The sequence below is a fragment of the Lichenostomus cassidix genome, chromosome 3 (genome assembly GCF_008360975.1).
Source record: "Lichenostomus cassidix isolate B80296 chromosome 3, HeHo_3.0, whole genome shotgun sequence".
NCBI lineage: Eukaryota > Metazoa > Chordata > Aves > Passeriformes > Meliphagidae > Lichenostomus > Lichenostomus cassidix.
The window spans coordinates 1223820-1251142 of NC_139483.1; the positions used below are offsets into that span (position 1 = coordinate 1223820).

The 27323-nt window shown below is 40.3% G+C and overlaps 1 protein-coding gene across 13 annotated transcripts in view; it reads left to right on the forward strand.

Annotated features, from left to right (window-relative positions):
* Nucleotides 1-27323, forward strand: part of PLCB4 (phospholipase C beta 4) — a 185525-nt gene that overhangs the window by 125302 nt on the left and 32900 nt on the right. For 11 of the 13 annotated variants that reach the window (XM_085053980.1, XM_085053984.1, XM_085053977.1 and 8 more), the window contains 16 exons: nt 1405-1513; nt 4450-4660; nt 5258-5351; nt 5802-5881; nt 6316-6400; nt 9032-9122; nt 10245-10340; nt 11427-11527; nt 13238-13273; nt 15829-15970; nt 16624-16708; nt 16935-17059; nt 18800-18851; nt 21130-21232; nt 22885-23049; nt 25767-25971. In XM_085053980.1, the coding sequence (XP_084910106.1) occupies nt 1405-1513; nt 4450-4660; nt 5258-5351; nt 5802-5881; nt 6316-6400; nt 9032-9122; nt 10245-10340; nt 11427-11527; nt 13238-13273; nt 15829-15970; nt 16624-16708; nt 16935-17059; nt 18800-18851; nt 21130-21232; nt 22885-23049; nt 25767-25971 (1780 nt within the window). The remainder of the gene's footprint in view (nt 1-1404; nt 1514-4449; nt 4661-5257; nt 5352-5801; nt 5882-6315; nt 6401-9031; nt 9123-10244; nt 10341-11426; nt 11528-13237; nt 13274-15828; nt 15971-16623; nt 16709-16934; nt 17060-18799; nt 18852-21129; nt 21233-22884; nt 23050-25766; nt 25972-27323) is intronic. The other 2 variants (XM_085053988.1, XM_085053990.1) reach the window with 1 other exon arrangement.

Sequence of the window (27323 nt, forward strand, 5' to 3'; positions counted from 1 at the left end):
TGTCCTTTGTCACCGTGGAACTGTTGCATGCCAGTGTTGTGGTGGTGTTGGTGTGTGCTGCTGAGCAAGCCATGTCCTGCATCCATCTGCTCTCATGTTGTGTTTCATCTGAGTTTCACTCCGTTATCCCCACAGCTCATCTGGCCCCAACAAAACTGCTGTGTTTAGATGCTGCAGACTGCCAGTAGCATTCCTTGAAAGATCCCTCCTTAACTGCATGATTCCAGTGGCATTGGTTGTAATTTCTTGGAGTTAATTAAGCACACGCACCAATGAATTGGTTGTAAGAAAAGAGGTTCAGCTTTGGACTGGATATTGCTTTTCTCATGGAAAAAAAAATAGTCAAAAAAGTTTCCACATAAGGAATTACAGCAAATGCTGATAGGGCTGTGTAAGCCATGTCAACACCATCCTGTCCACTCCAAATTATTGATTGCCAATATGGGGGTGGCCTGTTACATCTCTGAATTCTGCTTAAACTAGAGCTTGGAAACTGTGCAACTTCTGGGGTAAAAGAGTGTTTTCACAGTCATATTTATTTCTTTGTTTTGTTGCATCTGCTTACATGCCACTACTCCGTCAATTCTGGTTTTAATTTTCTTTTAATGGAGAATCAGGCACACAGTGTGCAGCTCTAATCCAGCATGGAGAAAAAACAAAGTTACATAGCACATTATAAAGTGAAAACATAAAAACTCTGAACTTTGTCTACTTGAAATCACTGCTAAATTGTATCTAAACATTAGGTATATTATGAAATCCTAATATTGTAAAATATTGTGAATTGAAGAGATGATGCTGTGAAATTCTTGTGCATATTCCTTCTAAGAATCTATGCTGGTTTTTGAATAGTAAAAAACACGATGTTTCCATGAATCAACAGTACTTGCATATTTCTAAACTCAGATTTCAAATTCTGTAATTATAGTATAGCTTTATTTTGCTTTTACTTTTTTTGCTTTACCTGTAGATATTGTGTAAGACTTGCATTTTTGCAGAGGTGATTACAGTGCCACCAGTCAAGTCTGTCAGTTTAGAAAAAAGGATTAGAGAGAGAATTTACAAAGAGACATTGACCTATTTATTTTCAACATCTCATTTGCACAGATGCCACATGCAGTCATTATTTTCATGAATAAGCAAGAGTAATATCAGTTATATGATTGCATTGGATTTTTTTTGAATACTTTTGTGATCAAACTGCTCAGGTTTCTTAGGAAAGATAAGGTTCATTTTCTACCTGATGCTGAAGTGGCTGTTGAATAGTCTGTAAGTTTTAGGGCTGCTTTTTTTTTTTTTTTTAAATGTCCACTTCTTTCTTTCTCATCTGCAGTAATGAAATACTCTTGGATGATAGCCATGCACTATATTGTTTTGCTGAATTCCGTTGTTTTCTAACCTTAGCATCAACGAGATCCTCGGCTCAATGAAATTTTATTTCCCTTTTATGACACAAAAAGAGCAATGCAGATAATTGAGACATACGAGCCAGATGAAGACTTGAAGAGGAAAGGTAAATGGGGAAGGGAATTTAGTATTCTCTGGGTTTAGGCATTTGGGGAATTTGTTCTGAAGCACCCAGACTTTTAAAAGGGAGTTTACAGTCCTTGTGGTCTGTGGACAAGCACTTGTGTTGCTCCCAGGGTACTGAACCAGAAAAGTGCTCTGCTGAAAAACATACCTCCCCCTCAAAATCAGGTATTTTTTCAGAAGGATTATTTCCCTGATCCAGGTTACAGTGTGTTTGCAAATCCTGATAGAAAAGGGAGAGGCTGGGATTGAGTAAATGCCAGCAGAGACTCCTTCCAGCAAGGCAACGTGCAAATGGCTGTGATCAAGGTCTCAAAGAGACTGCAAAGCTCTGCAAAATACAGATATTGTGAAAATGAAAAAGAAATGGCCATATGAATCCACCTTCTAATAATATAACCTCTCTAGGGCTTGAGGGCAGCAGCCTGGCTTAGAATGGGGTGGTTTGTGTGGGTGAGTTGAAAAACGTTCTCTCCGGGCAAGGCTGCAGGAGGTACCTGCAAGCCATTCTTGGGCTGCTCATGTCCTGCGCTGCTGGGAGTGTTGGAGGTCTCAGTGGCTGAACAGTTCCCACTTCTTACCCATTTTGCTGCAGCAGCTGTGTTGGGATCAACTGCAGAAATGGAAAACATTGCTTTCCCCATCTGTGCTCCCTGCCCTCTTTGTTGCTGCTGGGTTGCTGCTGTTGTAGCAAGCAGAGAGGAGAATGCAATTTTGCAAAGCCCATCCTAACAGGAATCCTCTTTCACCAGACATTTAGGCTTATGGATTTACACATCCAGCAGTGCTGCCACTGCATGTGAAGGATGTGCAAAGCAGGCAACAGAAGGAGGCAGTGCCTAAAGCTGCCCCAGTAAAGCCTGTGGCTTTCCCTCCATCTTTACATGAAATAAATTCTCTGAGTATTAATTACTTGATTTTTGTAAATTCTGTCACATTTTATTCATAACTTTTAAAGATACTCATCTTTGATTCTTCGTGCTAGCGTATATTAAATATTTTCCAACATGAGGAAGGTGCCACTAACGTGGCTGCCACCTGTTTAGGATGGAAGGTGTAAAAACATATTCTGTGAAGGTGGAAATAAATCCAAAATGGAAAAAAAAAATTGAAACATTGGCTAATTATATAGCTTCTTGTTTTGATTTTTATTTCTACCAGGTTTTCAATAAATGTGGAAAACCTTCTGCAGGGATGGGGTTATGGAGAATAACAAAACAGCAGAAGTCCCCTCTCAGTGTTCCTCCAGGGATCTCAGCAGTCACTGTTCTCTTCAGCTTCTTTTCCCTTCCTAAATAAAATTTTGCTGTTGAGCAAAATACTTGAGGACAACTTTTCTTTTTGTTGTTGTTGTTGTTTTTTGCTAAATCGTGTAGTTTAAGAAACAAGGCTGATTTACAAAAGGCAGTAGCGATAAGCAGCTGACTCTTCCACAGTCACATTTCAGTGACAGGAGTAAGTAAAGCTGAACAAGTTAATGCTGGGCAGTTCAGTAACCAGAGCCTGCTTGGGAACACTACAAACCCAAATTCTTCCACCTGGTGAGTGCGAGTCAAAAATAAAAGTCTGATCTGTTGAACACATGGAGCTCTGTGGAGTTGCTGAGGTCTCAGCTGTGGTCTGTCAAGAACATCCATCCAGCTATGACATTTTCCCATGACATTTTTCCAAGACAATGCACTAGAAGTATGTATCATCTGAGATAAAACTGCTGTATTATCTGTGCTGCTGCTTTAAAGCACTTAGTGATAATAAAATAAAACCATTCTTCAAGTTGAAAATTCCCTTTTGCCCTCTTTCTTTCATACTCAGAATCAGCTGAGAGGATTTGAGTAAAACGTTCTGGAACAGTTCACCTCTGGCTGACACCAAGCACAGAAAATTTCAGCTCCAGTAGAGGATTTTTTTCAGAAAGTTGGGAGTAGAATGGAAACTGTGGTCACTCCATATCTCTGTATAAGAGAAAAATAAAGAAAATAAAAATAGAACTTTTGCTTAAAGAAAATAAAAATAGAATATTTCCTTAACAATAGCTGATTGTTCATAAATTGCTTCAGAGAAAGAAATGTCCAAATTAGTGCCAGGTAACCATTGCCTGCAGCAGCTCTTTGTGAGTAATCCCTTCTTCCCTATCACAGATTATTTTCATTTTTCAGACTCTTGGCCCCTTTAAAACCGAAATTGCCATACTGATTATTCTTAATTTGGTTTCACTAAAAATTACCCCTTGATTTGTATTTTTCATACTTCATTGAAGCATAAACCAGCAGAGAGATAAGAGAGGTGTTACGAATTCTGTCTTCTGAATTCCCATGTTCATTGTAGATTTCCAGTTTCATTTACAAAGATGTTAACCTGTATTTCAAACAGTAAACTGGAAGGTATTTTAGATTTTCCTGATGTTTTGTAAATGAATCTGTGCAAGCATTTTCAGGTACAAATCCCCATGTTTTTGTCAGTGGGGAACAGTCTCCGTACAAGCTGGTTAACAGCAATGGAGCACAGGACTAAATATGCAAGGGAGAGCAAAGGGCCATAAAGACTGGTCCATGCAAGCTCCCAATCCCTCACTTAGAAAGTCCCAGAGATCACATTTTTGGGGGCTATTCTGAGGAGATGTCACTACTTGCTTGCCTTCTTCACATCCTTTTGCTGCCTTTGGTCTGCTGATGGTGAGTGCTGGACATCAGGTCTTGGAGTGGTGGGCACCTGGCATTTTCTTCGGTTATCTGGCACTAATGGCACATTTTGCACCAGTTGCTGGTCAGGCTGGAGCAGAGGAAGGGGGAGAGCTGTTTGCTTGCAGGAACCCATGCAAATAACAGGTTTTGTGCTAGGATTCCTGCTCTGTGAGATGGTTTGACTCCTGTCGACTATAAATTCTAGTAGTAATTTACTATGCCTTCTTCTTCCTTCCAGGTGTCATCTCCAGTGATGGGTTTTGCAGATACTTGATGTCAGATGAAAATGCCCCAGTTTTCTTAGACCGTTTGGAATTATATCAAGAAATGGACCATCCTTTGGCTCACTATTTCATCAGTTCCTCTCACAATACGTATTTAACAGGCAGGCAGTTTGGTGGCAAGTCTTCAGTGGAGATGTACAGACAAGTGCTTTTGGCTGGATGCAGGTTGGAAGCAAGAGATAAATATTTGTGAATCTAATACTTTAAACCTACATAATGTACCTTGGTGGTGATATATTGTACAACTGACTGTATAATTATGTTACTCTGGTAAATGAAAACACCTGTATTTTTTTTAAGAATCTTACTTTTCTCACAAAAATAATTCCAGGCAGTGGGGTGTAGAAATTGATATAAGGAGAGAGTTGGTGAGAAAGTTAACAGAAGTTTGATCTCAAAATGTCAAAATAACAGCTGAAGAATTTCAGAGGACTTTCTGCTTTATAATTATGAAGTTGGTATGTAAATGAGAATCAGTTTATAATTTCCTGTTTAATTTCCTGACGTACTAGAATGAGAATAAGAAGGATGTTATAGTGCTATAGACATTGTTGTCCAGATGAAAATATATTGACCCACACATGCCATTTTTAAGGTGGTATATCCAAAGTCTGAAATAACACATGTACAGCTTAGAAACAGTTATGCAATGCCCCGAACTGATTTGCAACTTACTGCTCTGACCATCCCCGCTCAGAACATGTCCCAGGTAGGTCTCCTGCAGTGAAACACTAAGGAAGTTAATTTTTCTTGGATCTCTAGGTGTGTTGAGCTGGACTGTTGGGATGGCAAAGGTGAAGACCAAGAACCAATAATAACCCATGGAAAAGCGATGTGCACAGACATTCTGTTCAAGGTAAATGCCTGACCTCTACACTTGGCAGCAACCAAAGAGGAAGCCCTGGACAAGAATCCAAGCAGGATCCACTTTTTCACATCGTGGGGCTCTTTGCACCACAGAATAAATATCTTCTCTGTTGTCTGAGAAGTTCCTTAGCTGTGGGAAAAGCCTGAAGATTCAGGAGTTGCTCTGGAGTAGGAATTTTCCCTTGTAATGGGTGATAGCAGCCAATCCACTGATGGTTGTGGGTGAAGGTGCCATCCTTCTGCAGGGGCAGGGAGGCTCCTGTTGGGACTCCAGGTTCTTGTGGAGCATCAGGGGCACAGGTTCATTCTTCTTCTGACTTCACTTGGCACATTTGAGACACAGCCCAGTTTCTCAGTTTGGGGTGGATAGCAAAAAATCCCTTTTGTTACGTTTTAATTCGATCTGTTCTAACTTGAATCCTATTACTGCATTTTATAGGATGTAATTCAAGCCATTAAGGAAACAGCGTTTGTTACGTCAGAGTACCCTGTCATTCTTTCATTTGAAAATCACTGCAGGTAGGTAGTGCCCATTTCAAATTTTTAAGTTGTGCATTGTCTGAGAGAGATGATACAGTTTAAAATACTACGCTATACTTCAAAACTGGGGGGTATGCAGGCATACTGAGTGTCACTTAATGTACTGTTAATATACTAATCAATCTTTATCTAGCTTAATAATGGCAATATTTTTATCTGTGGTAATGCTGTGACATGTGTTTGGATGTTCCATTAGCTGTGTGAGATTCAGTTATTTTACCTTTTTGGTCTTTTTAAATTCATCTATGTCAGATCATAGACTTTTATTGACAGTATAATTACGGTAAAGTAATACTTCTCTGTTGAAACAAAGTGGGCAGTATATAATTTGTGATGTCTACATTACTTAGTATTATTCTTCTGTGTTGATTTCTTTTTTGTATATAAAAATCAACTGACATAATCTTTTCCAGCAAATATCAACAGTACAAGATGTCAAAATACTGTGAAGATCTTTTTGGAGATCTCCTGTTGAAGCAGCCTCTAGAAACACATCCAGTATGTAATATCTGCCAGTCTCTTCTTCTTTTTTTTTAAATTAGTTTATTTAAAAGAGATGATAAACTGAGATCATATCACCTTTAGTGCTGTTCCTGTGCTTCCAGAAATGACTAGTGGATTTGGGTGGCTGTGCTTTTTGGTACAACCTTGTCTTTATCTGATTTATTTAATCTCTTCTGTGCAGGGCTCTGGCAAGCAGCCTGGGCAAATAACCCCCCTTGATATGTGACGTAATCTCAGCACCTACATAAAATACGCCACATACATTGTCTTTGCAAGTCATATTTCACTCTGAAATTGCCAGTCACTGTTAAAAAACAATTAATCATAAGTTGCATGGTCTCAGCTGAAGAAGCCTCTTCTTTCAGCTGCACGTTGCATGTTTCATGCTCCGGATCAGGTCCTGCAGTGTAGGTGGCACCACTACTGCCTTAAGAATCAAATTAAGCTCCAAGAGTTTCCTGCAGTCTCATTTGGACTATCAAGTGCACTGTAATCTGCATGCAATCCACTCTCCTCCATGGCAGGAGATAACAACAGACACTTTCGCAAGCACAGTTTTTGAGACTTTAACATCGTGTTACACAGTGCTTGCAGCTCCTCCTCCAGGCCTTCGGGCTCCTTACAATGAGCTCACTGTGTGCCAGCAGTCACCCAAAACCTGCAGATGCTCTGTCATGCTGTAGGGCACCACAGCAAGGAGGATGCTGCCTTATCGTTCAGCTTTGTGTGACCCTGGCAAAGGGGGCTCCCGGCATTAGCATCCCTAGAGCTTTGCTTTTCCTGGCTTTCCTTGCATATTGCAGGGGCAGCAGCACACAGGGCTTGTTGAATATCAGGTGGTTGCCCAGAAAAGTGCATCCCATAGAACTAAATCTGCAATGTTTCCCTGTAATGTGTGTAGCACTCTGCCACATCCCTCACGAGAAGCTTCCAGCAGCTCTCTGGGAAGCCTAAAATAGAGGTGGCCAAAGGCTGCCATGCTTCTACCTTAGGGCCCAGTATTAGGCCTCAGCTGCCTGTGCACTGTTGCACTGCTGAGCCTTCAGCATTTTGTGTCCTTTCCTTCTCGTGGGTGAATTCAGTCCCCAGCTGCTCACAGAGCAAACACTGAGAGATGGCAGGAGGAGCTTGGAACATGTCCTTTCCCAGTGCTTGGATCCTGACAAGCTGGGCCAGTGGCTGAGGGGGGCAGACTTAGGAGAAACATGGCACTCAGATGAAGCGGATTTGGTTTGAAGTAAAAACAAGTATTTGTCCAAATGGGCATCCAAGTATGGCCTTGTTTGGGGATGCAGCCTGGCACCCTGGAAGGCTGGCATAAAGGAGCTCTGCGGTACTGACATCTAGTGGCGTTAGAGCCGCAGTGCTCTCGGGAACAAACGTGTGTTCTCTCCAGCCAAGGTGCTGAAACTCCCTGCCCGAGCCGGCCTTCTGGCTGTGGAGAATTCTTACCCTCCCACGAGGAGGTTTGCACCCATTCTCCTGCGATTGGGTTCATATGGTTTTAGTTTTTTCGCTAGGTTGTTATTTGTCAGCTCTGCTGCTTTTATTTGGTTTCAAGTTGTCATGCTTTGTTCTTTTGGTTTTTTCTGTGTAGCTCAGATTTGGATTTAGACATAAGAATTCTTCTAAGAATTGTCACTATTTACGAAAATACCTTCTACTCCTGTATCATTTTGGGTTCACTGAAAACCCCAGTCCATTGTGGTGCTAAAAATGCCACAGTTGTGGGTTGAATCTGTGTATGGGCCATTCACATGAGAGTTGGACTTGATGATCCTTGTGGGTCCCTTCCAACTCAGAAAATTCTGTGACTATACCAGCAACTGCCTAAATAATATTCTTAGCCTTAGGTCTGAGGTGGAGAGAGTGCTAATTACCGTACCCAAATCTGTTTCTTAGCCTCATTGATGTGATGGGGCTTAAAATGGGATTGTGTTTGTTTTCCCTTTTCTCAATAATATTTTTTCTTGTTCTCCAAACTGGAACAAACCTTTTATTAGAACTTCCTTGTGTATGTGAAACTTGCCCTTTGCCTTTCACAAATACTGAATTTGTGACCCTGCTGGCAAAACCAGTCCTCATTACCTAGCTGAGGACTGGGTAGTTTTCCATTCCCCGATGCCAGTCTGTTCCCACTCTCTGAGTTGTGTGGAATGCCTCACTTGGGTTATTGCAGCTTGAGGGGACCATAGAAGGTGACTTATTTAGAGATCAAATGATAACAGGCTAAGCTGTTGCTTGGGCTGTGTGAACTGGAGGGAGGGAGGGAGGGAAAGTGGGAATTCCTCTGGTGAAGAGGTGCAGGTCACATCCATGCCCCCTGCTAGGCAGGAGAGGGGGGAAAACATTTAGATCAGTGCAGCTCAGGGTGGCACAGGCTGGAGACCTGGGGGCTGGCTTCATCCAGCAGCTTTACTGGGCACAGCTTTCCCCTGGGATAGAGAGGAAGCAGAGGAGACTGTATCACTGCAGTCACACAACCTTCTGGGGTTGTGCCTGAAGTGGCACTGCTTGTTCACTGTCCCTTAGTATTGGTGTCCTAAAATCCAAATTCCAAACAGGGATACAGAGTGGCCAAATAGCTGTTTTCTTTGAATTGTTTTTCTTTGAATTGTTTTCCAGCTTGAACAAGGTAAAGCCTTACCATCTCCTAATGACCTTAAAAGAAAGATTCTCATAAAGAATAAAAGACTGAAACCTGAAGTAGAAAAGAGTAAGTTACATTCGTCAAATATTAAATAAACAAAAGTCCAGATTGCTACAAATAGAGTTTATTACTAAAGTTTTCAAATTGTTTCTATTTTAATGTTGGAAGAATATGAATTATATGTAAATAACATCTTGTTTGCCCTTGTGTTTCATGTGAGTGCCAGAGTCTAGGCCTTGATATCAGCATGCTGCACAGGCACAGACAGACCCAGAAATGTAATCCTGGGACTTTTATCAGACTGCTGGTTGAGCTAAAATATAAGGCAGATAGAATCTCTTGTAAATTCTGCCTATACTGGTCTGTTTGCATTGCTGTGTTTTTCCAGGATAAGCATGAAATGAAATGGAATTTCAAATTGCTCTTCTTGCTGTTGTTGCCAGTTCTGATATTTATCTCCTTTCAGTAACAAATATGTTGCTATATTAGTTTCCAGTATGGCAGTAAAGATAAAACCTGGTCCTTCTCCATCCAAAGATAAGCACCCAGACCTTGCACTGGTTTGAGTCATACATGGTTGTGCTCCTGTCTAACTGAAATGCACATGGAAACACAATTGAAAATTCAAGCACTTTGCCTCCATTTACATGGATCAAGCACCAAAGATCAGATGTCTGTTTATTCAGTGAAGAAGTAATATGCTTGCTCCAAAGACCTTCAAAGTCTATGGAAATTTAGAGGGAATTTCTTCACAGAAAGGCTGATTAGCCATTGGAATGGGCTGCTCAGGGAGAGGGAGGAGTCACTGTCCCAGGAGATGTTTAAATAAAGACTGGGCAGACACTCATTACTCGGCTCTGGTTGACAAGGTGGTGTTCAAAGATTGGACTTGATCTCAGAGGCCTTTTCCAACCTAATTGAGTCTGTGCTTCTGTGAAATATTTTTCTTAACTTCAGTGAGTTTTGGACATAGACCTTACAGACCATTTTTCAGATCTAACAACAATCTGTGTTTATTGATGGTCTTTACTCTGTAAAATTCTATTACTAGCTGAAAAGTCAGAGAACTCATTAAATAGAAGTAGATCTGAGGATCAGAGAACCATTTGTGATGGTTCTCTTGTATTTCCTTGTGCTATAAACTGTTAAATGTTCTGACTAATTTAATTTTATTTTTCATATTCACAGAACAGCTTGATGCTCTGAAAAAGATGATGGAGGCTGGGGAAACTGCTGCTCCTGTAAATATCCTGGAGGATGATAATGAAGAGGAAATAGAAAGCGGTGAGGATTTCCTCAAGAAGGGCTCTCAGACATTGCCTGCTGCTAGATCAGTGGGCTGGGTGCTCCTTACCCACATGCCCATGGTCTGTGGCAGCAGCAGCAGGTCTGGGCTCAGTGCAGGACCATTTGTACAGACCCCAGCCCTTACCACCTCATCCCAGATAATTTTGGCTTCCATTTGCTGTTCGGAAGTTATATTAGAGCACCAACCAAGTCAGATTTTCACTCTGTCTGTGAGACAGGGAATGGGAAGTTGTGATCTTTGCTTTGAAAACAGGTATTTTCACTGTGTTTAACACCTGTGTCAACATCAAATGGGATTATTGCATTATACTGCATAGGGATAAAATGAGGGATAGGATTTTTCTTGCCAAACTTTAGATATCTTCAGTGTAAATGTCTATCTCTAAGCCAGTGATGTGGCCAGCAGAGAAAAATACACATATTTAGGGTGTGATCAGCCCTGTCTGTTTTAAATGTCCACCTTCAGAAGATGTAAATCATGCACTGTCTGCAATTGTCTGAACCAAAGGACTGGCCTATGACCTATCTCAAAGTGAATGTCCAAGCTTTAGCCTGCCACTTGGTCCTCTCTTTTTCTTTCTTTCTTTTACTTGACTTTATAGCTTCTTTGACTACTGCAGGTTCTAACGGAAAATCACCTTAAAAGCAAATGGAAACAATTCCCTATAGTGTAGGCACACAAGGAGACTGACAATGCATGCATTGAGATGCTTAGACACTGGCATCTTCTTAGATCTTTATTTAAACAACTCTATCATCAGTTCTTGTTATTTCTCCAAGGCTTCTTTTTGCACTTTTGCTAGGCAAATTACTGATTACTTCAAAAATAAAGCAAATAAAATTTCTCTTACTAACCATGTCAAAGCTGTGAGTATCTCAGGCCTTAGCTATAGTATACTACACTTGGGCACAGTTAACTAACTCTCAGAAAGCTAAAACCCTGGATTTTATTCCTGTTTTTAAAAAATGCCAAATCCGTGAATCTGTCGTTTGTTTTGTGCCTTGCAAAAAAGGCAGCTGTTGCTGTGGTTTTTGCACTGATCCTTTTTGTTCTCTCTGCAGCTGACCAGGAAGAAGAAGCTCATCCTGAGTACAAATTTGGAAGTGACCTTACTGTAGATGATTACAGTCAAAAAGAAGCTGTTGCCATCAGTGTCAAAAAGGTGGGATTACTTCTTTCATATATATTTTTGTTAAAATTTTCCATGGAGGTGGTTGCAGAAGGCAACCTGCTTTGTGGAAACATCAGAGCACTTGTCAGAAGATTCAATCCTGAGATCTTCACCAGATGCCCCTTACCTTTAGGTACATAAGAGCACAAAGCTTTGCAGACAAAAATACTCTTGCCTTGTTCAGACAGAATAGACTCGTTGAAGAGACAGAATCAGTATGTAGGAAACAGTATACTAAGTGGGAGATTTAATAAAAAATGCTAATTAAAGGCAGCAAGCAGTTTCCTGATATTTTACTTTGCATCTCAGGTGCAGAATCCTAATAAGAGGTGGAACATCAGATTCCTTGCTCAGCAGTGTTTTTCCAGGGCTTCATTCTGTGTCTTCATTGTAGGGTTTTCCTGCATCACTTTTCATGGTTAATGCTTAGGGTAGGTTCTCCCTTCCACCTACAGCGACGAAGGCAAAATAGGACAATAATTCCCAGTGGGGTGGTGTGGCAAGGGGGCTCTATCAGGCAGCCAGCTGGCAGACAGGGAAAGAGTTCTCTTTATCCCACTCAAACCTGATAATTACAGTTTATCAGCCGGTGTTCAGTAACTTGAATATCACTTGATGGTAATTAGATACAGAATATTGGAATTCAGAGCTAAACCTGCTCTGGCGCTGAAGGCATTAGTGCTGCTTGCTACAGAAAAAAGCCCACATGTGATAAGCATCTGATAAGCCAGGTACCTTATCAGATCATGCTCAGCTGTCACTCAAGTATTTTGGCCACTTCTTCCCTCCTGCTTAGTTTCCTTTGGATCTCACTTCAGGTAGAAGTATAGGAGTGGAAAATAGCAGTATGTCTGCAGCAGTACCATAGACATCAGACCTGCCTTCTGTGTATCTCTTGAAGTCAACATCTTTGCTTCTTCAGGACTTTTATGGATCCTCCCACTGAAGTCTCATTTAACTTACTTGCTTTAGGGCAATTTCATTTACTAACCTTAACTACCTGCGTGTTTTGGTGGTTTTATTTTGGTTGGGTTTTATTTTTGTTGCTGCTGTTTTGAGGATTGGATTTTTGTTTCCAGATTAGTCACTCATCCTCAGCACATGCCCTTGGGTAACTTCTCTGCTTCTTTGCTGATCAGTGACTTGCACTTTATTCTGTACATTCAATGCCAAGACAACATTTATCTGAGACTCTCAGTAGTGGTAACTTTTAGTTGAAGGCAAATACCAGACTGTCCCATTGCAAATAACACCTTGAGACAGGCCTTGTCCACTGTGGAAGTTTCAAGCACAGTTCACAGTAGCCTAAACCCTTGAGTTTTCAGAGCCTGCCAGTTTGCACATCCACATCAGCTGACCTTTATTGTGGTAGCTTTATCTGGGTGTGTTATTCTTTCATTCTTCCCTGCAACTTCCTGTCCCGAACATCTAGTGATAGGTCTGGTTTAGGCTTCACTGTCTGGCATCCTTCATCCTGTTGCCATGGCTGGGCAGCTGTCGTGTTTTATATCTTGTGTACCCAAATTTAGAATAAACTACAAATTTTTGAAAATGTGTGGGACAGAGGAGCCATGCAGGAAGGTGGAAAAGGGTTTACTTTTTGCTAAATGCATTAATTTTTTGAGGATTTTTTTCTCCTTACTGTGAGTGCTTGCTATTGCTTTTTCTTTGGGTAATGTATATATATTTTTTTTCCCTTAGGCTGTTGAAGATTCTGAGCAAGAAAACAATAAAAAGGTGACACAGGATATTATGTAGTTTATTTGGTTGCTTTATATATGACATGCGTATTACCTACCATGCATTCTTAGTGGTTTAACAATTTTATGCTCAGTTTCACTGCACCTATTTTTGAAAGTGACTCTACCTCCTTTTGTCCTCTAGAGTTTCTTCTGCTATACTTTTATACTGGGGTTAGGGCTGTCAGAAAACTTGGGGACAGACAGGAGTGCATGACATTTGCCTGCTTAGAAGTATCTGATCTGAGTCTCCAATGTCATGCACTGGGAAACCAGTTCCTTGAATGGTGTTGAGATGTATCATCCCTGCTTTATTTTTTCCTCTGCCCTTACCCTGACTACACTTTGTTTTCCTCTCTCTTTTTCTTCCTTTTGCTTTCCCTTGGGACTTCTGCATTTATCTTCTCACAGGAATCCCTTCTGTAAGACTCTTCCCACCTCTTTCCTCTCTCCTTCTCCTCTTCTCTCATTCAAGCTGCTCTTGTTCCTGATCACACTTTGTTTCAATCTGTGTTGTCTTCTAAGTGGGTTCTGCTTCTTTTCTTGAGGGGAGGGGAGGTGTAAATAACATAGAGATCAACTTCTCCCTTTGTCTTCTCTATCCCCTAAAAGGGTCATGTGCTGTTGTAACCATTCCTTTGTTTCTGTAGACTTTTAAGAAACATTCCATCCTTACCCCTTTTCCAGTTCATGGTTTTAAATTTGTGAATAGTGCAGAGTATAGCCCTCCTTGAAAAATGAAGGTCTGCTAGTGAGTAAGATAAAATCATTGTCTTGGGACACTGTCTTTGAGCCAATGTGTCACTAATGCAGTCACCTGCAGGGTGCCATTGATGGGGCACTGAAGCATCATAACCCCTTGGACTCCCTTTGCACTGTGGTTCCTTTAGGTGTAGATATGGATGGATCAAGATATTTAAATATGGTTTGCTGTGCTGAGCAGTCAACAGGAGGCACATTAGAGAACTGTGGGTTTTAGAAGATGGGTGGTTAGTTCTTCCTGAGTTAATGGCCTTTCAAAAATTAAGACACTGGAAAGAACTAGTTTCATTGAGTAAATGTTGTCTGAATTTGACCTAAACTCCTTTAACAGCTATTGACCTAGTAACAAAAAATTATTCCTGTTTGCTACTAAAACAGGGATGTGCTGTTTGGCTTATTTTGGGATCAGATCTGTGAACTCTCAATATGCACGTTCCTGAGAAGCAGTTGAGTTGAGCCCTGATGATCAGCATTAAAATATGGTGTCAGTTTGATTTCATGGGCTGCTGGAATTTTAATTCAGTCTAAAATGCACATACAACAATGTGTACCTGGACTCATTCTGCTAACTCAGTTATTCTATGCAGTCAGAAAATTGTGCTCCCTGTGACTATAATCATCTTATACCAAGGTATAAATAGTTCCACTTCACATGGTTTTCATTCTTTGAAATGTGTCTGCGCTGTCTGGCAGGCAGAGGTGCCATAATTCTGAGTTTACATTTCCTCTACTCTCCCATCTCAGTGAGTAAATGAGTTGCAGTCATGTGGGTTCTGGGAACTGCATTATCCTCCAAGGCCAGAAAGGGCTTGGTAGTGCTTCCTCTTACTCACTATTTCCTGAGACAGTAACGACAAACGTGAGCTGCAGTCTGAAAATAAAAAGCTGCACTGCAAGAATTTTCCCTTCCTAGTTCACTGTAGCCTACAGTAAGATTTTTTGTTAACTGGTTCACTGGTAGAACAACCAAAAATGCATGTGTGGGAAAAACATGATGAATTTGCAGAGATTGCTTAGCTTGGCAGAGATCTTCTTTGGGTTTTTTTTTCACTTCAGTGGAAAGAACATATTTCAAAGTGCTTTAGGGAAAGGAGAATGTTGGACTGGTAGATCAAATTAAAACGTGCTTCCTGATGTGGGTTTCTAGCAGATGAGATACTTGTAAACTTTAAGTTCTGTTATAAATAAAATGCATATTTATATTGGTGATGGATTCAGGTTTTTATCAGTTGAAGTGGATAAGAATATGAACTTGGTACTGTGTCTGTTGTTGCTCTTGTGACATCTGTTTGTCCAGTGAAGGTTGTGGTTCCTGCATTTTGGTTTGCTCCTGTTAGTAAAGATTAATAGAACCTAATGGAAGCTATTTGTGTTTTGATGTTGAGGAAGTTCTACTGAGTGCCAGGTATGCACAGTTTCTATCAGAAAATATATATTAAATCACAATTTTTGGAATTTATTTGGAAAAGATCATTATCTCCCAGCATTATTCAGTCTGTTGGATTATTTAGCTTTTATCTCAGTGTTGTCCTACTAACTTCATGTAATGTTAACCCACTGCTTAGGAGCTTTTCTTTCATCAGTCATCTTGCATGCATCCTGTAACACTGAGAGTCAATCAGCAAGAAAACAAATCTTAACTTTTGACACTAAACTTCTACTTTTCTTGTATTAATTTGCACTGTATTTAACCTTCTGCAGATTTGGGTATAATTTTGTCCCACCTTTGAAAAATCCAGCAACAGTGTTTGCGCACAGAAATAGTGATTGTTCTTTTTAATGTGTTTTCAGGGTTTAGTAACTGTGGAAGATGAACAAGCGTGGATGGCATCTTACAAATATGTAGGTGCCACAACCAATATACATCCATATTTATCAACAATGGTCAACTATGCTCAACCTGTAAAATTTCAAGGTTTCGATGTAGCAGAAGGTAACATAAAAGGTTGAATGAAATAAAAGTATTTGCTTAACCTAGGTACTTTTTTAATCTCTACATTTCCTGAGTTTAGAAATAAAGGCATAAGACTTTTATAGTTTAATGACCATCATCAGTATGTTTCTAGACCTGCTTCCTTGAATAAGTGAAGTTAGCATGTCATTCCGTCAGTCATCCACATGGAGTCACTAAATTACTGGGAGAATATGAAGCTGTTGAGGTTAATTCTATTCTATGGGCCTTTCCAACTAAAATGCTTTTTTCCAGTTCCTCTTTCTCTGCAGTAAGGTGAGCATGATTGTCACAGTGGTAAGCAGTGAGCTGATACTGCACACCACACCATTTATCATGTTGGTTTGCCTTATCTACCACACAATGCAGGCTCTGAATAACAATTTTGTCCTAAACAAAAAATGAAAGTTGTTGATTTCCCAAGAAGTGAAACAGAAAAGCAAGTTAGAAATACTATGGAATTTTCATCATTGTAATTCTATGAAATTTCCTATCACTGTAATTTGATTCGATGAATAATTTATAATGGGGAAAGAGATAAAAAATTGCTGTATCCTGCTATAACTAGTGCATGATTTTGAGTTTTGATTCATCATTCCAGAAATGTTTTAAAACGTCTTGTCTTTTCTTTCTAGAACGTAATATTCACCATAACATGTCCTCTTTCAATGAATCGGTTGGCCTGGGGTATTTGAAGACTCATGCCATTGAGTTTGTGAAGTATCCTTTCACCTCCTCATCCCACTTTTCTACCAACCCTTAAATAAACCAAAGCACCTTTCTAGATTTGGTGTTGCATTTCCACAAAGGAAAAGTACCTCATGGAAGGAGAAATAGTAAGATGAATGTCAGAAGTGTGTTTTGATGTTGAAATACTGAAGATACCAGGACATGACTCTACATTTCTAGGATGTTTTTATTTCATTTTCCTTGATGAATTCTATAGTTATAACAAACGACAAATGAGTCGGATATACCCAAAGGGAGGCCGTGTGGATTCCAGTAATTACATGCCTCAAATTTTCTGGAACGCTGGCTGCCAGATGGTCTCGCTGAACTATCAGACCCCAGGTAGGCAGCAACGACCAGTGAACCTCAATCCTAAAGAATGGCTTGGGCAGGAACTCTCTGACAGATGCCATGGATTTGCTTCTGGCATTTTTTGAGGAAACAGACATATGGCTAAATAATACAGCGGGGTGGAATTACAGAAGCGTAAGAAAAGGAGCAATAAAAAAAGCCATACACAGAAGGAAAATTCAGTCCCCTTTTATGGAAAAATAATGGAGTGCTCCATCTTCTCACAGAAATGGTTTTTATTAATAAAAAGTGTTAATTACAGGGAAATCAATGCTTTCACGAAGCACAGTCTGGCACAGTTGGGTGCATGTCTGCAAAGCAAAGATGGAGTGCACAGATTAAGATGGTAAAAAGTAACGACTGTGTGACAAATGTATTTCTAGACCAGTTATTGTGAAGTGTTAGGAGTCACGTGCTCAGCAGCACAGGATTGGGTCTGAGATCCCAGCTGAGAGAATGATGCCAGGGAATGGAAATGCCTCTCCACAGGGTTATCTGAGAGGAGATGCATTGTTCCTGTTCAGTGAAGGTGTGGGTATAACAGGGCAGGCTTTTTGTTGTTTTGATAATGTTTTCTGATTTGTCTAGGAATGTCTTCAGTCATGCACATAACAGACCAGTTTTTCTGGCTGTGGCAGTGCTTTTGTGCTTGCTTCCCCTCTCCCTGAATGGTGTCTTTGGTACTGTGGACACTCCTCATGGTCATGCCCTGAGATCTGTCCTGCAAAGCCGTGTCCCTGTTTCACCAGCTGAGGAAGCAGAAGGAATACAGTGGGATACACTCCTTGTAGAGCACTCCACTGGACATGAGATGGAGGCTGGGGCAGAAATACAAACCTCACTCTGCTCCCAACCTTTGCCCACTACATGTCATTCCCAACCCCTTTATATTGCAGATCAAGAGTAGTAAGTGGATAAGTGGAAGAAAAATATCTGTTTTATTGCTAAACAAGGAAATTATGTTCTCATGTAAGTGAAAACCTGCAGGAAAACATTTTATTTTTTTACAAAGTTCTGGAGAGGGTTGGATGAGAGGGAGGTTACTACGTGGTTATGATACATCTTTCCACACAAGTGCTGTAACAATGCACTCATTCAGACTCACATGCTTTAAATGTTGAAACTAAGCAATGCTGCTGTGATATTTGTGGTTTCTTTGGGTGTATTTTATTCAACTAAATCCATAGAAATCCAGTGGAAAATTCATCTCACCTTCTTTAAAACATCAGGATACAGATAACTACATCAGAGGTAGGTGTCTGTGGTCACTGTGAAGAAATACATTCTTCAAGGATGTCTCCTCTAGTATATTTTTTATTCAGAGGTTATTTGCACTGTTAAAGCTCCTGTATCCCTCTGTTATTCAAAGTGATCTGCAGAAATAGACACCTGTACTGTAGATACTGAAAGTTAGATGATGGAAATCACATCCCAGGCACTTAACATGACCACAGGCTGTTGCTTCTCTGCCTGCCAGGTGTGCTTTAATTCAGGGAAGGACTGTTTCCTAAGCACAGCATGGACCTCAGTGTGGTTGGTAAAGCTGTTAGTCCTGTGAAGATACATTAAGTTTTCCTATTGCTTCCTTTTATTTTTCAGATGTGTGTTTCATATGCATTAAATTTAATCTTTATTTAAACTGATTATTCAGGACAAACAGTCTTATTTTCTGATCTAGTTCATGATCTCCATTATTCAGCAGGAAAGTCAGTAAATTTTCTCTCTTGGCAGATTTAGCAATGCAGTTGAATCAAGGAAAGTTTGAGTACAATGGATCGTGCGGGTGAGTGATATGATTTAAACTGTTGTCTCTGTGTATCAGAGTCCTTGACTAAGGTTTTAATAAAATTTTGTCACTATTAATTATGTGTTACAAAAGGAAAATGGGATGCTAGGGGAAGAGTAGAAACTAGCAGAGTTCAAGGAGAATTATCCCCCATAAGGAGGTATTCTAATGAATATGCTTTTAATTATGTCCAGTTTTTAAAGATGAGATAGAAGAGAATAGAATTGTGTTCATATTGTGAAGATCATTAATACTGTACACAGTTATTTGAATACATATCCAGCTTCTGTTCTCAGCCTTTCTTTGAAGATATGTCTCAGAATGGAGGGTCATTGCACTGTTCACAAAACTGCCAAATTAACTTGGACAAGTGGAGTCTGAATACATAGGGAACATTTTTTTAATCTGTGTACGCTAATTGGAGCACAGATTTCTCAGAGAATACTGAAGTATTTCATCTAAGTTCTTGCTCATGATTTTTGCATGACAAAGGATGTTCAAGTGATGCTTGATAGATTTTTCTCAAATGTTGAGTTTATACGTTAATAGGATAGACTGATCATTGACAGCAGGAGAAAAGGAGAAGTTTAATGACAATCCAGAAATACATTAAAATCTGCTGATTCATCCTGGGAAGGAGCTGGTTTTGTACTATTGCAGATCCTATTCAGAAAGAAAATCTGTGTAGATGGAACTTGGTAAAATTCCTTATTTGCAGAATGGGCACAGTGCTTGGCCATTCCATGCCTTTATTGCAGTCATGAGGTCTCCAGAAGAGGCTCTTGGTCTTGACAGTCTCTGTAATTTCTATCATCATAACAAGAATAGAAGAAAACCAAAGTTTTGTCATGGCAGAGGTTGGCTCCTTTCTTATTGGGCCCACCAGCCTGGTGAAAGAGCGCCTGTTTACTTTTGCCAAATTCTCTGAAGGACAAGCAAAATTGTCACCTAAATTCCTGGGCTCTTCTGTCAGTTTTTTGATATTAAAGTAATGTAGTGGTATTGCATGGTAATATTTTGATATGCATTACCAATGTGGTGGTGTTTGAATCTCAGAAAGGAAAAGAAACACTTAACATTTCCTTCTGTCTTTACTCCTCTTTTCTGAGAATTACAGCTTTCATGCTGGTGAAACAAGATCAAGCCGCTCTGGCTTCAGCATTTTTTATTTCAGCAGGCTGAAAACAGAGGCTATTGGTGTTTCAAATAGTTCCTTTCTGCCCTAACCTACTTTAAATTAACAAAATATTAAGAAATCACATTTCTAATGGAAAAAAAACATTTTTAGTGGAAGAGAAATAAGTAGTATTACTTCCAAACAGAAACCATGTTATGAAGAAATGGAAGAAAACATTAACTTCTTTCCATTGGATTTTTTTCCAGCATTTTTTAATTATTTCTGAGTTCTGTCTAGGCATTTATAATATTGGTTACCAGTGATTCACTAGAGAGACTAAGGGTGGATTAAAATTAATCTTCTAGCAGCTTTGTCTGTCAGGGCTGCAGAATTAGCAAGATTTTTCTAGTTACACATTTCCTTCCAGAGGAAGAGAACGTCTGTAATGTGCAGCCTTTCTGTGATCAACTGCTATTTCATTTTGATGGCAGAATCCTTGGTTTTGGTACATCAGAGCACATATTGGCTTCACTGATATGTTGTTCCAGTGTGTAGTCCTCGGGGAGGTATTCTAAGTGTTATTATGGTGGTACCTTTCATGGTACTATAATTAACAATCTGTCAGCACTGACATTATCAGTTGTTTCCCCCAAGGTTTCATAATCACAATGAAAAAATTAGCTTCAAGCTGAAATTTATTGTATGAGTCTTGACTCTAAGGAACTGCTTCATTTGGAAAAATAAATTGAAAAATCCCTCTGCGTTTTTCTAAAGTGTTAAAGTATTAAAACAAATGAGAGCATCTACATTTAATTGAATGGTAACACCCTATATTTTTCAACTATATTTTTCAACTATATAATTCAGTTGTTTTGAAATGTCCTTCATTACATTACCTTCATTTTTTTCTTAAAATCCGGGATTGATTTAATTTTTCAGTAGCTGGTAATTCAAAATGAAGATTAATATTTATCTGTGTCCCAGACAACCATAATACTATCTTTTACTTCCTCACACTTGCAGCTGGAATGAGTCTGTATTTTACAGTGCCGTAGGAGAGTTCATTGTTTAAGGGTAGAACATCCATTTCACTTGCATTTAATACGGTTTTAATTTCCACACAAGAATAATTTTCTCCTGTTTTTCCCTTGAAATAAGGTATCTACTGAAACCAGATTTCATGCGACGACCAGACAGAACGTTTGACCCGTTCTCTGAAACTCCTGTGGATGGTGTTATTGCTGCAACGTGTTCTGTGCAGGTAAAGCAGCAACAGACAGCTGTCATCACATCCAAAATCACATTTAAAAGTCAGCAGAAATAGGATATATACAGTAAATGTGTTTGGATTGCGTAGATTTCATCAAATAGTTTCTGTTTGGTTTTGGTTTTTTTAAATTGCAGGCCAAGATGCCTTTGTTTACTTGAGCTGAGTAGAACGTGATGGAATTAGAAATCACGTGTTATTGCACATCGTCATAATCCAGCACCCTTCATGGTCTTTCTGAAACTCATGAGCCCACACAAATGGATAAATGAGTGAAGTTCATTCCCATGTACAGTATGAAATTGCACAATATCACTTGTCACCACAGAGCATGGGGGAATCTGGGCACACATGGATGGGATATTTTCAAAATGAATGGAGAAAAATGGTTCATGTGAGGGAGACCCTTGCTTTGGAGTTATCTATGGGTAACAAAGTCCATAAAACTCCTGTTGTAGCTCTAAAGCATTGTTAGGTATCAAATTTTGGAAGGCGGGTGACAATTCTAAAACCTATTTTGCGAGCAAAAGACTTCAGCTTTCATTTAGCATTTTCCATATGCTGCATTTAAATTTCACACCCTCTCAGACCAAGCATTCCTCATGCATTCTAGATGTTGAACTGAGTTCCACTTGCACTTCTAGAAGAATAAACATGTTTTATTAATGTTGTTTTTCTTAAATGGTAATGAAAGCACAGTCCCTTCAAGAAGGAAATGGGATCAGAGAGTTCCTAGGTCATGTGTTTTACCAGTTACTTTTCTGTTGTGACTAAAACTAGCATGAAATTCCGTATAAATTTTGTAATTAAGGAGTTGAGTGGACCAAAAGCCAGCAATAATACTCCTCAGCCACATAACTTTTCAGATTTACTATCCAGAGTGTTTCCTGGAAGGATGTTAGGTCATGAAAACAAAAGGGTTTGGAATGAGCTTAGGTCTGTGAAATCGTGTTTCAGTTTTTTTCTTCCCTCCTAGATTGTAGTAATGAAAACATTAGCTGTATTTTAAAGTAATAGATCATCTTGATGGAATAAAAATATTCCCTGGAGTAATCACCTGCTGTGGCTAGATTAATCTTGACTCGGAGTGAAATTGCAACAAATTTTCATTTATATAACAATATAGAGGGGTTGTGTGGGTTTGGGGTTTTTTTTTTCACTTTTTAAGCATCCTGCACTTTCCAGACACAAATGGAATCAGACTGACACGTGATTAGTTACAAACCTTTTCCTAAGTGAAAGCAGAGGAATGGTTTCCTTTCACCTCTTGTAGTCAAGATATATAATAGAAAAAGGTGCTTCAGAACAGAATGTTTAAAGTTGTGGAATAGCAGTGCCAGCTTTGGTTGTTTCATTCAGTGTTTTCACACAGTGAATGCATCTGTGAGACCCTGGCTGGTTAGGATGACTGACTTACAGCTGGTAATACCACAGCACAGCCATTTCAAATGAAGTCTATATTCCTGTATCTGATCACAAAAGCTCTTCTAAAGAGGTGCAATTTGAGATAAACCATTTCCACATGAGGAGCTAAACACACCTGTTCGCTGTATAGCATTTTTTAGAGCGATGTCAGTAAAAAATGACCACTCTTTCCAATATTTTTATTTGGTATTGCTTTTCCTCCCTGTGTTGCTGTGTTCCAGGTGATATCTGGTCAGTTCTTGTCGGACAAGAAGATCGGGACGTACGTGGAGGTGGACATGTACGGGCTGCCCACGGACACGATCCGCAAGGAATTCCGCACGCGCATGGTGATGAACAACGGCCTGAACCCTGTTTACAACGAGGAATCCTTCGTGTTCCGCAAGGTAGGACATGGCATGTTTGGGAAGCACAGTTTGTGCTTTGCCAGTGCTTGTGCCCATGAGCTTCCCTGCTCTCCTGAGCCAGCCCTCCCTGCTTCAGCCTGACTGCTCATGTGGATGAGTGCTGCTCCCATGGAAAAGGGTTTGTAGGGCCCCTGTTTACTGCAGTAAACAATGGAAAGCTGAAATCAGCTTTCGAGAGGTTGCTTGGTTTTGCTTTGTTTTATTTTTTTCAGTTTTGCTTTGGTTTTATTTTTCTAACAGATAACCTCTGTAGCTATCACATGATTTTTTTTGTTGTTTTTGTTTCCATTTGGCTTTTTCCTCCCCTTTGCTTCCTCCTCCCACTTGGAGGTAGCCACCTCCTGTGTGACCATGCCTGTGTTCAAGGTATGCAGTCTGCTCAGAATGAGCCCCGCTGGTGGACACCATCATTCCCTGGAGATTTCTTCTTCCCTGCCCTGGCAGTGGCTGCTATCTTGCACTGTTCCTTCAGCCCAGAGGGCAGGTGAGATACTGCATCCAAAGATAAGGTCAATGTCATTACATGGAAAAGTTGGAAGGGTGCTGTGTTCCTCAGACATGTTGCCAGCTCCCTCCTTCAGTAGTCCATGTGCATCATGTACCTTTTTCTTTATTTTTTTTCAATACCAAAAGAAAAACAACCCTTTTTTTCTTGGCATGGGGGATTTAAAGAGAGAGACCATTTGTCCGTGTTCAGTTTTTATCTCTCAGTCTTTATATATATGATACACATTTTTTTTTTTTCTGTTGCCTGGAGTTTCATCCAGACTACATGTGTTACAGTGCTGTCTTGGATAACATCTGTTTTGCTTACACCTGTTTTGTTGTCATGCAAAATTGTTGCTCTTTTATTTCAAAGTTCAGACTTTTATTCCAAAGTTTAGACTTTGCTGAGGGGTGATAACACTTCATACTTGGGTATATTACACACTTAATCTGCTTTCCCAACAGCATAGCCAGTTTTAAATAGAAATTTAGTTGATGTAAGAGTTTTTTCCAAACTCATATTCTGGAAGGAATGTGACTTCAAGTGCATTTCTCTGTGTATAAGGCAGCACAGGGAAGATGCTTAGGTACAGGCAATTCTGCTGCCCATGGCTTGCTGGCCATATGACCAGCATCTGCTGCTGTCTGATTTCTTACAGCAAAAGAGCCATAAATCCCAGGGTGCACAGCTCCAGCATGAATGGAGTGTTGGGACATGGGTACAGAGGCTTATGACACTATTTCCCATTACGACTCTGCATTTAGCAATCACATGGTTGCATGTTCTCTTGAACTCTTAGGTCAGCCAAGAGATTATTTTTCTTCATCTTAGGCCCTTATCATATCTTAGCATTGTAGTCAACATACATTGAAGACCAAGCAGGTGAGTGGCTTAAACACAGCAGAAAGGATTCCTCTAGCTGGAGGTACTGATGGCGCAGTGCTAAAATGTCATGAGTAGATGGAAGTGCCTACTAAGATGCCACAGCACAAATTAATGGAGAGGGAACAATAAACTTAATCCCCACTTCTGCTCCCTGGCAAATCTATATCAAAGATCATCATGTAATGAAAGATGTGCTGATCTGTGACCTGTAGGGGAGAGATCTTACCTGCCCTGCTTGGGTTGCAGTGTTCTCCTCAAGCTGATGCATAACCCTACACAGTTGTTCTCAGGTACTGTGTTTGATTGTTCTTCTGTCGTGTTTTCTTGTTTTTCTTTTAATTAAAATAAAGCTTCAGTCATCCTAACCTGGGTCGTGTGTTGTCCCTTTGTTGTGTAAGGGGAGGAGGGGGTGAGTGCTGGTGCTGACCTGTGCTGGGAATGCTAAACTGTAGTCAAGTAGAGCAGGATATCCATGAATTGCTCTCATGGCTTCAGAGACCAAAAGCAGACTTTATTTTGTGCCCCCCAAAACTGAAAATGCAAGTGGCAGAGGAAAAGTTGAAGGGAGATGGTAGACACAGATTACTGAGGTCTTCCCTTTTGTCCCAAAGGCATTGCTGAGTAGCAGCAGGTAGGGAAGGAGTGGGAAATCTTTCCCATCAAGCAGTCAAGGTGGACTGGCAGGGGAGCTGCATCTGTGTTAGTCTGTCTCCTCCTCACTGCTCCATGCACAGAGGCAGCACCTTTGTTCCAGGGAGGGCAGGGGATCTCTGTCACTGTTCTGCTCAGCCCAGGTGGGGACTGACAGGTGCTGGAGGCTGCAGCATCCCTGCTCGCCCTGCCTGCCTTGAACCCCTCATGTCCTGAGTGCAGCTCAGCATTTCAGCAGCTCCAACATCCCCATCAGCCTGTGCTTGCACTCTCTTTACCCTTTTGGATGCATCCCAAATCCCATCTTTCTGTCATAATTCCTCCTGATCCAGCACTACCTGCGCTTTGATTGCTGCTCTATCTGTCATTTCCCATGTGGTATTTACCTGCCTTCTTATCACTGTCACCAGTCTCCAGTAATGAAAAATAAACATACATAATACTTAACTGCTGTAACTGTGAGCTGCAGGATTTGCATAATCTGAAATCTACCCCTTATTTAGGGTGAAAAGCAGGTTTTCTAGGGAAGATTGATTTTGAAGAGTGGGGTTTGCAGGGAATGACCTGATCTTACAGTGGTGATAGTTTCTGGCATACAAAGTTCATGCATAGGAGGTGGGGAGGGAGCTACTCTATCAGAGTCATTGAATGTCTTCATTTTGTGGCTTTCCAGGTTATCCTCCCAGATCTTGCTGTCCTGAGAATAGCAGTGTATGATGACAATAATAAGCTGATTGGTCAGAGGATCCTGCCTCTGGATGGGCTGCAAGCAGGTTACAGACACATTTCCCTTCGGAATGAGGGCAACAAACCACTCTCTCTTCCAACGGTTTTCTGCAACATTGTGCTTAAAACATACGTGCCTGATGGTTTTGGAGGTGAGAGAAGCCTTTATCTCTGTGTGCTGTGGCTCTTGAGTGGTGGTGTGCCAGTCCTGAAGTACTTCAGGGTCACTGTGTCAACCAGAAGCACAAATGCAGTGCAGGGGGGTTGGAAAGATTTATATTTTAACTCCTTGGAATCTCTGGATATTGAGTTAAGAAATCTGCTTTTTGACCAGGTGCCTACCTCGGTGTTAATGGTGATAGCATATATCTACTACATGACAAAGTAATACGGAAAATAAGCTACTACTACTTAGCTCAATTTGATTTTCTCTCTTGACAATTTAAAAAGAGCCTTCCTTTTTATTTTTTTAAGTTGCATGTTGTTAGACATAAACATTTGTAAGGTTAGCTATATTGTTTGGCCTGTAAGTATAAATAAATATATGCAGAATCTAAACTAAAAATTTCAAACAAAACCAATTCTATATTCTTGGGAATATTGGCATAATTTTAGAAATGGACAGTGAAATAATTCAGCATCCAGAACCTCTGCATTTTTCTTTCCCCATTTTGCGTGGTTTTAGTGTGGTTTAATTGATTTTGGTTTCACAGGGAAGTTATTTTTAATGTGAGCCATTTCCATGATCAAGCTGGCAGGGCTGTGGCCATTTATACTGAACGGTGGCAAATTGCCATGTGTGTAGGAACAAAGAGTTGAGAATAATCATTACACCACCAAAATCAGTGTAGTGGGTGAGTTCCCCCTGAGGGTGTGCCTCTGGGAAAGGGTTTCCTCACTCCAGATGAAATCTGCTTGTACACTGGACAGCATATAAACCATTTAAAACTGTAAAATAGGAGTTGCACTAGATGTGAGTGTACTGGCCCTGCAGCAATTACCTTAGGGGTTGTTGGTGAACGATTATTGATCAGACCAATGTATTTCTCCTCACAAAACCAATTTCAAACCTGCTGTCTGTGCAAAGAATGGCTGCACTTCTCTGAGTGTGATTTCCATGGTACAAACTGGAGGAAGGGAAGGTTTGCCAAATCTATCTGCAAGTCAGTGCTTGCTGGTGTTTATCCAGACTTAAAAAAAATTAACAGGCTGAGACTTCAGTAACAATATTTTGTGGGAAAAAGTGTTACAGAAGCATTGGTGTTGTTTGCATGTGAAATCCTGGTTTCTGGCAAGTCAGCTGGAGTTTTGCCACAGGCCTTGGAGCACCACCGTGCCATTATGCAGCACTTTTCATTGACAATATTTAACTGCAGGGACTTTGTCTCGAGAGAAATGTAAGCTTCTGCTTAAACTTGAGGTTCTCAAGGGTAATTGAACCATCAATCTAAGAAACACATTTAAGTGTGTCCTTTAATACTTAGCTGAACTGAAGCTTTGACAG